This window comes from Chaetomium strumarium (genome assembly GCF_033439665.1).
Source record: "Chaetomium strumarium strain CBS 333.67 chromosome Unknown B0T15scaffold_7, whole genome shotgun sequence".
NCBI classification, from domain to species: Eukaryota; Fungi; Ascomycota; class Sordariomycetes; order Sordariales; family Chaetomiaceae; genus Chaetomium; species Chaetomium strumarium.
The window spans coordinates 375,817-388,438 of record NW_026944435.1 but is presented as its reverse complement, the minus strand read 5'-3'; the positions used below and the strand labels follow the sequence as shown (position 1 = coordinate 388,438).

General features: G+C 60.4%; 5 protein-coding genes across 5 annotated transcripts; 3 read left to right on the top strand and 2 right to left on the bottom strand.

The window, feature by feature from the left end:
• Positions 1–96: 96 nt before the first annotated feature.
• B0T15DRAFT_541739 (uncharacterized protein) lies at positions 97–4,376 on the top strand. The gene is made up of 4 exons (XM_062869885.1): positions 97–253; positions 337–457; positions 543–3,370; positions 3,436–4,376. Exons 1-4 carry the CDS (start codon positions 251–253, stop codon positions 4,126–4,128), a joined length of 3,645 nt encoding a protein of 1,214 aa, XP_062717808.1. The 5' UTR covers positions 97–250; the 3' UTR covers positions 4,129–4,376.
• Positions 4,377–4,616: 240 nt separating this feature from the next.
• Positions 4,617–5,525, top strand: B0T15DRAFT_404037 (dihydrofolate reductase-like protein; the record flags this gene model as incomplete). The annotated part of the gene is made up of 2 exons (XM_062865236.1): positions 4,617–5,065; positions 5,174–5,525. 2 exons carry the CDS (start codon positions 4,617–4,619, stop codon positions 5,523–5,525), a joined length of 801 nt encoding a protein of 266 aa, XP_062717807.1.
• On the bottom strand, positions 5,525–6,833 carry B0T15DRAFT_541736 (ubiquinol-cytochrome C chaperone-domain-containing protein). The gene is made up of 2 exons (XM_062869884.1): positions 6,324–6,833; positions 5,525–6,211 (listed from the first exon to the last, which is right to left on the bottom strand). Exons 1-2 carry the CDS (start codon positions 6,787–6,789, stop codon positions 5,679–5,681), a joined length of 999 nt encoding a protein of 332 aa, XP_062717806.1. The 5' UTR covers positions 6,790–6,833; the 3' UTR covers positions 5,525–5,678.
• A 198-nt stretch (positions 6,834–7,031) lies between these two features.
• Positions 7,032–8,740, bottom strand: B0T15DRAFT_541733 (thiolase-like protein). The gene is made up of 3 exons (XM_062869883.1): positions 8,182–8,740; positions 7,374–8,096; positions 7,032–7,317 (listed from the first exon to the last, which is right to left on the bottom strand). The coding sequence occupies exons 1-3, from the start codon at positions 8,614–8,616 to the stop codon at positions 7,156–7,158; spliced, it is 1,320 nt and encodes a 439-aa protein (XP_062717805.1). The 5' UTR covers positions 8,617–8,740; the 3' UTR covers positions 7,032–7,155.
• Positions 8,741–9,385: 645 nt separating this feature from the next.
• Positions 9,386–12,406, top strand: B0T15DRAFT_561509 (OPT oligopeptide transporter protein-domain-containing protein; the record flags this gene model as incomplete). Its single annotated transcript, XM_062870555.1, has 4 exons — positions 9,386–10,343; positions 10,425–11,385; positions 11,502–11,743; positions 11,868–12,406. 4 exons carry the CDS (start codon positions 9,386–9,388, stop codon positions 12,353–12,355), a joined length of 2,649 nt encoding a protein of 882 aa, XP_062717804.1. The 3' UTR covers positions 12,356–12,406.
• Positions 12,407–12,622: the final 216 nt, after the last annotated feature.

Sequence of the window (12,622 nt, the reverse complement as noted above, 5' to 3'; positions counted from 1 at the left end):
TCGGCCAGGCTCGCCGAGCCCCTGCGGGTCCCAACGGGCCCCCTAGGATCTTGGCTTGGCGTCAATCAGTTGCCCCGTCATTTCATAACCTGGAACCCAACTTGGAAACGCTCTCCTGGACGGGCACCCACCGCCTTCGAATCCCATATCCTTGCCCGCGACACCGAACGTCTTGTGAGAAGCACCCGTGGTTCGCATGTCCTGTCGGATTAGATCACCATAGTGCGAGTGGGCTCTCCAAACAGGCAACATGGTAATTTCAATTCAACACCTCGCCTTTACACTCCGCGTTTTCCCGTTCTCGTGGCTCCAAGTCCCGCTGACGTATAGATCCAGCCCGACCCAGTCAAAGCCGCGCACTACATCCAACAGCTCAACGATGCCCGCTGCGACGAGAACTGGGATGCCGTGCCCGAGCTAGTCCGGAAGGTGCGGAAACACGCCCCCGAGCGCACCTGTATGGCCTACCTCCTTTCTCCCACCCTCTTTCTCTCCAAGAGTCATCACGCAAATCTGACGCCAGTAATCCCATGATGACCCAGGCCTCGCCCTAACCGCCGAGATCGAACACGCCATTGCCAAAGCCAACCTCCCCGCCGACGGCACCTCTCCCAACAATGCAGGAGGCGGAGGGGGCCTCGACGCAGCCGACAAGCTCCCCGCGCTGCTCACCACGATCGACTCGGAGTCGCACCACCCGGAAGACCGCTTCCAAGCCCGCGTGTGCGCCGGCTGGCTGCAGTGGGTACTACGGGAGTACGCCGCGGCGCTCGCCCGGCTGCCGCGCACGCTAAACGACAGCGACGCCGCCGATGCCGACCACGACGTTGCCGCCGCCGACGGCAAATCCGAGTGGACCAAGGTCTGCGCGCTCAAGGCGGCGTACCTGCGCGCGAACTGCCTCGCGCGCGATGGACAGCGGGAAGGCGCGCTCAACGCGTTCGAGGCGGCGCTGCCTGCCCTGGGCAGCGTGTGGTCCGCCGGCCCCGCAGAGGCAAGGCAGCAGACTAGGTACTGGGCGGAGCTGTTTCTGACAGAATATTGCATGCTGGCGGCCCAGGCGCTAAAGGACGGGGTGCAGTCGCTGAGGGATGCGGATTGTCTGGGCTGTTTCCGAACCTGGGCGCGGTATTGGTCCGCGGGCAAGGGGGGTGGGGGTGCTGTGTTGTCCGGCGGGTACGGGTTTCGCGGGAGCGTGCCGAGACGTCAGGTCTGGGCTGAGTATTACTACGCGCTGTCGGACATCCTAAGTGGGGATTTGCCGTTTCCGACGGGATATCTAGAGGTTGGTGCTGGGAAGGAGGGTTCAGCGAGGAGTCAGTTGAGGGCGGAGCTGCAGAAGGTTGAGGCCGTGTATCAGGGGCTGTTGTTCAGCGAGACCAAGTTCCCCAAGGCGGACGAGGAGCGGGCCGAGATCGAGGACTTTGTCCGCCGGATGATGCAGAACTGGGAGATCCTGAACGGGCGCGGCTGGAAGGAGCACGATCTTGGCGCTGGCGGGAGGGACTCGCTCTGCCATGGGACGCTGGACAGCCTGTACGGCGCGGCGGCCAAGACGTATCACTCGACGGCGATACTGCGGCACATGTTCACGGTGCACCTCGCCGTGGCCGAGTTTGACCTGGCATTCATGGCGTTTGACTCATGGTTGGAGCTGGTCAAGAAGGGGAAAGCGAGAGTGCAAAAGACAGGCCACCGTGAGCCCGCGCTGGATGATGATGCCAGAATGTTAGAGACCATCTCGGCTTGTATCGCCGCTCTTTGTCGGTTCGGGAGCAGGGAGGCGGCCGACAAAGCGCGGAAACTGGCGGAGGAGCTTGAGGAGCTGGTCAGGAAGACGGAGGAGGGCCGCGATGCAGATGGCAACGATGTCCGGGATGAGGTGCCGCCGAATGTCCTGGCGCTGGCGTGGCAGTCGATCGGGCTGGCTCAGGCACAGTGGGCGCGCATGACGTATGAGTCGGAGTCACGGGCGTCAATCCAGCAGAAGGCGATACAGTGCCTGCGGAAGTCGCTCTCAGCAGAATTCGGCGCTGCAATTGATGCAGGCGCTGCGTTCGCTCTAGGGATATTATACGCGGAGCAGCGCGAGCTTTCCGCGGCAATCGAGCTGGTCAGGACGGCTCTCCTGGCGGAAAAGGCAGACAGGGAAAGCCAGGAGCTGCTCCTCGGCCCGTACTGGAGGGAGAGGTCGCTTATTCCGCTTTGGCATCTTTTGGCACTGCTGCTAAGCGCCCGGCAGGAGTACTTCATGGCTGCGCGGGCCTGCGAGGGAGCCATTGAACAGTTCAAAGACCCGTATGTGCTGTTCGGGAGTAGGCACTTGAATGGTGCTTTCCGGAGCGAGCATCTCAAGGAGGCGGGAATCAGAAACGAGAAAGCCGGCGATGGCATCGTGGACGAGATGGACGACTACGAGAAGGAGGGCATCCTGCAGATTAAGATGACGCAGCTCGCCATTCTCGAGCTGATCGAGGGCCCAGCAGTCGCCGTCAACGCCAGCACAGAGCTGCTTACCCTGTTCCCCAGGTTATTTGGCGAATTGGAACAAAATATCCAGGATGTCGAGCTCAGCAAGGCTACTGAGCCGCCAAAAACCGCCGCGACGATGCGCACTATAAGGAGTAGTGTGTTCGGCGGCAAAGCGGACAGGGCGACGCGTCCGAGGCATAATACCGACAGCGCAAAGCTAGAGACCATCGAGTCGCGGCCGCAGACGGCGCAAACAGCTCACAGCGTGGCAACCACGACGCTGACGCGCCAGTCCACGAACGCCGACCCAGACTCGAGCCGCAGGTCGATCAAGTCGGACGACTTCAAGCGCCGGAGCCGGAACAGCCTGCGCAAGCGGGACCGCAGCGGCAGCCGGCAGCGTGCGGTCAGCAGCGGAGGCCCGCCGGTGCCGCCGCTCGACGGCAACAAGTACTTTGCCCCCGCCGACGAGCGGAATCTCCCTCAATACTTTGCGCCCAAGCAGACGGTCGAGCCGCCGAGGACGTCGTCGCAGCACGAAGGCTCCCGCATGCCGTCGCCCCGCTCGAGGGCGACGACCAGCCATTCAGAGCTGGCGCCGGTCGCGCAAGTGGTAGGATCTTTCACGCCGCTGCTGCCGTACGTGCACTTCTCGCCAGAGCATACCCGGCGGCGGAGGAAGGCGATCCTCGTCAGGGTGTGGCTCGTCATTGCCGGCTTTTACCGCCGGGCCGGGCTGCTCGAGGATGCGCACAAGGCGATTGGCGAGGCGCAGAAAGTCGCGCAGAGCCTCGAGGCGGACGTGGTCAGTGACGCTTCGGGGTCGCTGTCTGTGCGGCAGGCCGGCTGGGGAATGGAGAAGAGTGCGGAGGAGGTTTTGGCGGATGTGTGGGCTGAGGTGGGTTGTGTGTCCCAGAGGCCAAGATGGAACAATGACCGGTTGCTGACGATATTCATCTACAGAAAGGGCAACTCTCCCTCGCCCGCAAGAAGCCGTACCAGGCACGGGCGGAATTCGAGGCGGCACTGACGCATTTCCCCGACCACACCAGCGCCATCGTCGGGCTGTCTCACATTCTCCTGGATATCTACGCAGAAAAGCTGCTCCCGCCGCCAGCCGTCCCGGGGCTGGACCTCAGCGGGCTCTCCCTCGCCGACGAGGACAACGTGTTCACCTCCCCAACTAACAGGACCATGTCCCCGGCAGGCCACAGCATCAACGAAGAGGGCCGTTCGAAATTCCCTCCGTTACCATCGGCGCCTCTCGGGCTGGGCCCAGCAACGAACCCCAAACCAAAGGCGACAGCAGCAGCCAAGGCGAAGCCCGCCGAGGCAAACGGCCACACACCATCCCCGTCCACGCCACCGTCGGACTTCCTGGGCCCGCAGCTGCCCCCTCCGCACGAGGCGACGTCGCTGCCCCTGAACGACCGGCTGGCGGCGCGCGATCGCGCATACGGCTTGCTCTCGGGCCTGACCAAGCTCGGCAGCGGGTGGAACGACGCGGAGGCGTGGCTTGCGCTGGCACGGGCGTACGAGGAGAGCGGGCAGGTGGACAAGGCGCGGGACGCGCTGTGGTGGTGCGTCGAGCTGGAAGACGGGCGGGGGGTGCGGGATTGGAATGTCGTGGCCGTCGGTGGGGGGTATGTGTTGTAGGTTTGGTTTCCTCTTTTGAGTGTTGCAGACCGGGAAGTGATTTCCTTGCTTTGGGGTTAAGGATAGGTATCATAGATTGGTGCTAGCCAGTTCCCCTGGTTAGTAGTATGATAGAGGGTAAAGAGGGCTACCTGGTAATACTATTTCGCGGCATAATCGGTCACCTCGATCTGCAGCGTTTCCTACTGTAGTATATGTCCAATACCTAGGTAGGGCGACCAATGAAACCACCACAACCTGATTCTTTGGTCCCACTTTCATCTGTCTTTCACCTCAAAAGTCAACCCGCATCTCATCTCACCTTTCCCATCCGTCTATAAAAATGGCACACTACTAGGCATTGGTACATACATGCAGCCCACCGCCACATCCACGATCTTTTATTCTACCTCGCACACCCGATGAGCAGCGGCAAACCAATCCGCGGCATATTCAACCACGGCTTCGGAATCCTCTTCTCCTACCTCGCGCGCCCCCACAAAAACAAGATGTCTCACGAATTCCTTCAGAAGACCTCCTCCTCCTCCTCCTCCACAGCAGCAACAGGAGCCACCCAGCGGGGATCGCCCCTCCCCGAAGTAACGCTCATCGTCGCAGCCACGGCGCAGCACATGGGCATCGGCCGCGCGGGAAGCCTCCCCTGGCCGATGCTGAAGAGGGAGATGGCCTACTTTGCGCGTGTCACGCGCCGTCTGCCACCACCGGTGGTGCCCCTCAAGAGTGAGAGTGGTGGTGGTGGGGTGATGAACAATGATGATGATGATGATGCGAGGAGGAAGAAGAAGAAGAAGAACGCGGTGGTCATGGGCCGGAAAACGTGGGAGAGTATCCCCGAGCGGTTCAGGCCGCTTCCGGGAAGGTGGAATGTCGTTCTTTCTACGAGGGGGGCTACCACTACTACTCCTACTACTGGGGGGGAGGGGGCGGCTGGCGGTGTGTCAGGGGCTGGGGCTGGGGCTGGGGTTGGGAATGGGAGTGGGAGTGGAAGCAGTGGGCCTGTGCCGCCGTCCATCATTTCCTCCACGGAGGAAGATCATCAACAAAGTCCCGAGGCGGTCACGGCGCAGTCGCTAGAGGAAGCGCTGGCCTATCTCCGGGACGTGAAGCAGAAAAAAGAGGGCGGCGGGCTAGGCAGGGTGTTTGTCATTGGCGGCGCGCAGATCTACCGCGCTGCGCTGGAGATGATACAGGCGAGGCGGGTGCTGCTGACCCGGGTGCGCACCGACTTCGAGTGCGATACCTTCTTTCCCCTGAAGTTGGATGAAGACGGCGCTCCCGGGTGGAGGAGGGCCAGTCAGGCCGAGATGGATGCGTGGGTTGGCGAGGAAGTCCCCCGGGGCGTGCAGTCCGAGGCGGGCACCGAGTACGAGTTCGAGATGTGGGAACGGGTGGACTGAAAGAAAGAAAAAAAGAAAAAGAAAAAACGAAAAGAAAAAGGACGGCGTTGTTGTTGTTGTGCATTGTACTTGTACAGTAAATGTATGGCTACAGGGTGGTGGTTGGTTTTACAGTCTTTGTTGGTCGTACATCGTACATCATCCCACGCAACGTCATGCGCGACTCGCCTCGGGCTTCAACGCCGCCTGCTCGAGCACGGCCCTCATCGACGCGGTCGGCAGATCTACCGCCTGGAACTTCTCGGTCAGCTCGCCAAACGCGGCGTGCCCGCCCACCTCGACCTCGTCATCCGTCATGCCGCCGAGCTCCGCCAGGCCGGCGCGCATCCACGCGACCACGGCGGCCAGCGCCCGCACGTCGACGTCCTCCCGCGCCTTGAACAGGTTGCGCCACACGGCCGACGCCAGCACGGCGTCCCCCTTCACCAAGCCCTCGTCGTAGGCCAGCATCAGGCCGCGCCACTGGACGAACAGGTCCTTGAGGTACTTCTGGCGGATGAGGCGCGACGTCAGCTCGTGCACCTCGTCCATCTTGGCCTCGGCGTGGTAGAAGAAGTGGTTGACCAGGTAGGTCTGCCAGGCCTGCTGCGAGGCCGCGTCGAAGCAGCGGAAGCGGACGACGAGCAGGTACATGTGCAGCATGGTGATGTGCGCCCACGTGTTGAAGGTCGGGAGGAGGCCGAGGTCTAGTGGGGGAAGAGAGTGTGCCGAGTCTCAAGTTAGCAAGCATATGTATTGTACAGGTACTCTACTACCTATTTGCTGGATGGAAAAAAAAAGAAAGCCCTGAGATCGTACCGTTGTGCCACGACCCGCCCTTGCTGACGCCAATCTCCTCGCCCTCGGCCGTTGTCTGCAGCTTGCCGGCCTTGCGGTCTTTTGGGTCGATCGTGTAGTCGGCCGGGGCGGCGCAGGCATTGTAGAGGCGCTCGGCGGCGCCGTAGATGTAGTAGCTGCTCTTCTCTGTCGCCAGGGTCTGGGCGATGCGGCCGAGCAGCATCTCTCTCAGTTTGAACTTCTGCCGGGACGATGTCGTGTGGAGGGCTCTTCGGGGTGTCCGGGCCGGGGCGGTGATCTGGAGGCTGGGTATCATCGCATACGTCAGGACGAACCCCGAGGCCGAGCGACTTGTCGCGCCGTAGCAGAACGACGGCGACGGTGATGGTAATTGTAGCGGCGTGGTTTCTAAGAAACTCCGGCTGAGAGGCGATGATGCCCTGGAAGGTAGGCGGGCGAGACCCGCGCCGCAACTGCGACAAGCCATTGCGGGTATCTGATCTGCTTGGACTGAGGCAGGTGTTGAGTGCTCGAGGGAGCTCGTCGCAAAGCTTCATCCGTTCGACTCCAAAAAGGCTATCTTGGAGATGGTGGGCATGATAAGGGTTAGGGTCGCAAGTGTGGCCTTCAAGTTCCAGTGAAGAGAAAAGGGGCATTGTACACAGTACTTAAGGTCTGTAAAGGAGTACTGCGATCGTTGACCAGAAAGTGCACAAGACAAATCGAATGGCTGCAATTGCAATAGGATACGTTCACATGGTAATATGTACAGCACATATACAACTAACATACAAACCCCTTACTCAATCTACCAAGCCGGGAAATACGCCCAGATCGTTCCGGCTCGGCGATCTCATTCCAGCTCGGAAAAGACCAGCGAGGCGTTGGTGCCGCCAAAGCCGAAGCTGTTGGACACGGCCACCTTGATCTTCTTCTGTTGCGCCTGGAGCGGGACGAAGTTAAACCCGGCGCCGACATCCGGCCTGTGCAGATTCAACGTAGGAGGGACAGCATTCTAGTACATGTCAGAAAACACACAGAACGACCAGCAACAACCCCATCAGCACTCACCTCGGTGATAGCAAGAACGGAAAACACGGCTTCGATGGCGCCCGCCGCCCCCAGGAGATGTCCAATGGCGCCCTTGGTGCTGCTTACCGTGACCTTGCTCTCGTCGTCCACTCCGTCCTCACCCATCATCAAGGAGCGTATGGCCGCCGTCTCGGCAGCGTCCCCGACTTGGGTGCCGGTGGCATGGGCGTTGATGTAATCCACCTGCGCGGGCTTGATCCCGGCATTCTTCAACGCCTTCTTCATGGCGGAAAGGGCGCCCGACCCATCCTCTCTCGGCGCCGTCATGTGGTACGCATCGCCGCTACACCCATATCCTCTCACCTCGGCCAGGATCCTGGCTCCCCTGCGCTTGGCATGCTCCAGCTCCTCGAGCACAAGCACAGCGGCGCCCTCGGCGACCACGAACCCTGCGCGATCAGCATCGAACGGACGACAGCTCGCTGGCGGGTCATGGTTGAACGCAGTGGACAGCGACCTGGAGCGTCCGAACCCCGCAAGCGTGAGCGGATGAATGCAGGACTCGGCTCCGCCCGCCACCATGACATCGGCGTCGCCAAACGCAATGAACCGCGCGGCATCCCCAACCGAGTGGGCGCCGGTTGTGCAGGCGGTGGTAGCCGCATGGTTTGGGCCCCGGAGCCCGTAGCGCATGGCAACGTGTCCCGAGGCGAGGTTGATCAGTATCTTGGGCACAAACAGTGGCGAGACCTTTCTGTAGCCCTAATCCGCCCACCGCCGAGCAAAGCAATCAACATCGTCTCAGTAGTGGTCCGCGGAACCCAACCAGGGGAGAGGGTTAGCCTACCCCTTGCCCAAAGGCCACACTCGTGGCGTAGAAGTCGTCCAGATTCCCGATGCCACTGCCCAGACACACGCCGGTCATCTCTTGCTCCTTAGGGCCCATAGGCTTCCACCCAGCATCTCGCAATGCCATCTCGGCCACGGCGACGGCGTACTGCGCAAAGGTGGACATGCGGCGCTGGTCAGCGGCGTCAAGCCAATCCGACGGTCGCCAGATGCCTTCATCGACCCCGTCGCGACCATCATCTGATTTGGTGGGCACAACGCCGGCCACGGTGCTGGTCAATTCACGCCATCGGGATTGCTCAAGAGCGTCTCTGCCGCGCTCGGCGACACTGACCAACCCGGACTCGGAGGCAAGCAGACGCTGCCAGGTGCGGCGGATGCCCATGCCGAGCGGGGTGATGGCGCCGAGGCCAGTCACAACAACGCGACGCATGTTAGGCCATTCCAAATGTTTAGTGTCTTATCTATTGAGGGTAAAGGCGTAACTCAACAGTTAGGAGGTTCTTTTATTAACGAGGAAGTGTGATGCAGAGGGGACTGCACTGTAAGTTGTAAACCAAACCCGGAAGGGACGTTGAGAGAGCTCTGCAGAGCTAATCCTATTTGGGCTAGTCGACTGCGGAAGCTGCACCGTAACCCTCCCGAGTCCCCACCGCCTAGCACCCTTGTCAGCCTTTCCGAAACCCAGATCTCCCTTGTGGGGACAAAGCTGATTGGAGTGCCACTTGGCCGGAAACCGTCGTCAATAAGACGAGCTGAGCCAACAACAAGCAAACACCGGAAGCAATACAATATGCGCCGCTGACAATCTAGGTCACAATGCTGTCCTTCCGTGATTCCTCAGCCTAATTCCACCAGGATTGGAAATCCAGATCAGGAACATTGCCACTTCGACTCGGGAATCCTGGATCCGGTCGCCGCAGGACGACGACCTCCGACACTGAGCCATCGTTTCCAGGCCGTACGGGCCTCTTCTCATCAGATTTGAATTCCTTATGACGGGATTCTCAATAACCACAACGGATTGATGATGAGACTCGGTATACAAGTGTAAATACAGTCAGAGTGCACCAGCATTCCGGTCCGTCAAGCAGGGCTCCGCCTTCTGTGATCCTGCCCAGTGCTTCATAAATATTGGAGTCACTTCTGTCCTTCTCCCGTCGTCCCGTGTTGATGCCGGGGTAACCCGACTCTGTTAGACCATGGCCGAACCATCCAGCTCCAAATCTGCGGATGTGCCCCTCCAAACTCTTTCGTCGGGCTCTCAAGACAACGACGGCTCTAACCGGCCCTCTGCTCCTCCTGGTTTGGCGAAACGTACACACCGGCCTCCATCCTCCGAGACAGAAGGCCCCCAGAGCCCACTCAGCCACCTCAAAGCCCGCCTCTCTCTCTTCGGCCCCGGCCACGACGACCATGAGCACCGCCCAGACGACGCTCACTCCGACTCCGGAGGCTCCGAGTACGAGCTCCTGCTCGACCCCAACCTCCCAGCCGACTACTCGCAGCGCCACCAAGCACTACCGCGGCACTCTCTCTCCATCGTCGACCCGGACCATGACGGAGCCCCCGACAAACCCCGATCCACCAGCTCTCTGGACTCGGACCAGGCCCCCTTGGTCGCGGACGGAGCCGATGACGAGCAGGAAGAGATAGAGGACTCGCCCTACCCTGAAGTGCGCGCGGCCGTGGCCCCCTTCGACGACCCCTCGCTCCCCTGCAACACGCTGCGCGCCTGGACTATCGGCCTCTCGCTGATCTTCCTGGGGGCGAGCATGAACACGCTCTTCTCGCTGCGGTCGCCCAACATCAGTCTGGGCGCGCTGATCGCGCAGGTCATTGCCTGGCCGCTGGGCAGGGGGTGGGCGCGGTTTGTGCCGGACAAGGAGATTGCCGTGTCTATCCCGCCGTGGTTGTCGTGGGATGAACGGAAAAGGGCGATACGGCTGAAGCTGAACCCGGGCCCGTTCAACATCAAGGAGCATGCCATCATCGTGGTCATGGCCAGCGTGTCGTTCTCGGTGGCGTACGCGACGGATATCATCCTCGCGCAGAAGGTGTTCTACAAGCAGGACTTTGGCGTGGTATGGCAGTTGTTGCTGGTGGTTTCGACGCAGAGCTTGGGCTATGGGATTGCCGGGATGATGAGGAGGTTCCTGGGTAATACTACTACTACTACTACTACTTGTCCCATCTCCCCCCTTCCGGTCCCGCCACTGACTACCTAGTCACACCACACAGTCTATCCTGCCTCGATGATCTGGCCCGGCAATCTCGTGTCGGTCACGTTGATGAACGCCATGTATGAGAGCAGCGAGGACCGCGATCCGACCGTCATCGGCGGGTCGATGCCCCGGTACCGCTGGTTTTCCCTCGTCACGCTCGCCGCCTTCGTCTACTACTTCATCCCGGGCTTCCTGGCCCAGTTCCTGAGCTCGTTCGCCTTCATGACGTGGCTCGCCCCGAACAGCCCCGTCGTCAACCAGCTGTTTGGATACACCACCGGCCTGTCGCTGCTGCCCGTCACCTTCGACTGGACGCAGATCTCGGGCTTCGTGGGATCCCCCCTGATTCCGCCGTGGCACGCCATTGCCAACACCATGATCGGCGTGGTCCTGTTCTTTGTGTTGCTCGCGTCGGCGCTCCACTACAGCGGCACCTGGTACTCGCAGTACCTGCCCATGAGCGACTCCAACACGTACGACAACACGGGACGCGAGTACGACGTGGCGCGCATCCTGACGGCCGACTACACGCTGGACGTGGAAGCCTACAGCAACTACTCGCCCCTGTTTCTCAGCACGACCTTCGCCATCTCGTACGGGCTCTCCTTCGCCGCCATCACGTCCCTGGTCGTGTACACGTACCTGCACCACGGCAAGACCATCTGGCGGCAGTACCGGAGCAGCACCACCGAGAAGCCCGACATCCACATGAAGCTGATGCGGCGGTACAAGGAGGCGCCGACCTGGTGGTACATGTCGCTGTTCGCCGTGATGCTCGTCATCGGCTTCATTACCGTCCTCGCCTGGCCGACCAACCTGACCTGGTGGGCCTTCCTGCTGGCCGTATTCATCTCGTTTGCCTTCTCGCTGCCGATTGGCATCATCCAGGCCGTCACCAACAACCAGATCGGCCTGAATGTCTTGACCGAGTTCGTCTACGGGTATATCCAGCCCGGCCGGCCACTCGCTCTGATGATGTGAGCACCACCACCCCGCGTTTCGTTCATTCATTCCAAGTCGACCTTTTCCATTTTTTTTTCCTTTTTTTCCTTTTTTTTTTCCTTTCTTTTCTTCCTTTTGCTGACTATCATAGCTTCAAAACCTTTGGCTACATCACCATGTCACAGGCCCTGACCTTCGTCTCGGACCTCAAGTTCGGCCACTACATGAAGATTCCGCCGCGCACCATGTTCATGGTCCAGGTCGTCGCCACCACCTTCTCGTGCTTCGTGCAGGTCGTTGTGCTCAACTACGCGCTCCGAACCATCCCGGGCGTCTGCGAGCCCACCCAGCCGGAGCACTTCACCTGCCCTGGCGGCAAAGTCTTTTTCTCAGGTAAATATCATTATATATCATTGTCATGCCTGTCCTCATCTCTTCCCATTCCGTGACCCCCCATTTTCCCGCCGACCAAAAAGAAAAACAAAAAATAACTAACACCATTACTCTCGTTACTCAGCATCCGTGATATGGGGCCTCATCGGCCCAGCCCGTATCTTCTCGCCCGGGCAGCTCTACTCGTCCCTCTTCGTCTTCTTCCTCGTCGGCGCCGTCACCCCGCTGGCCATCTACCTCGCCGCGCGCTGCCGGCCCAAGTCCTTCCTCCGCTACCTCATGGCGCCCGTCATCTTCGGTGGTGCCGGCGCCATCCCGCCCGCCACGCCGCTCAACTACCTCTCCTGGGGCATTGTCGGGTTCGTCTTCCAGTATCTCGTCAAGAAGCGCCACTTCGCCTGGTGGCGCCGCCTCAACTTCCTCACCAGTTCCGGTCTCGACTTGGGGCTGGCCCTGAGCACGCTGGTCATCTTCTTTGCCTTCACCCTCCGCGAGGTGGCGCCGCCCAAGTGGTGGGGCAACGAGGTAGTCAAGACAACGTTGGATTATAAGGGCAAGGCCGTCCAGGTTGTGCTGCCGCCCGGCGAGACTTTTGGGCCTGCTAGTTGGTAGTAGAGTTAGACGGCCTGGGTCTCGTGTGTGTTTCAATAGGGGGACTAATGAGGTTTCGAGTAAGCATTACCTGGCGGCAGACGGTGGGAATGTTGATGGCTGTCATCTGTAGATGCTGGGTACTGTGATACAGACAATGGCGCCGGATATGAACTGCACGTTCTGGGTCAGCACGGCAATACCTTCGCCGGCGAGACAACTAAAGACATTTGTGATGGTTAGTCTGTTTTGTGTGCCCTGCCGAGTCTGGGGATCGGATATCGGACT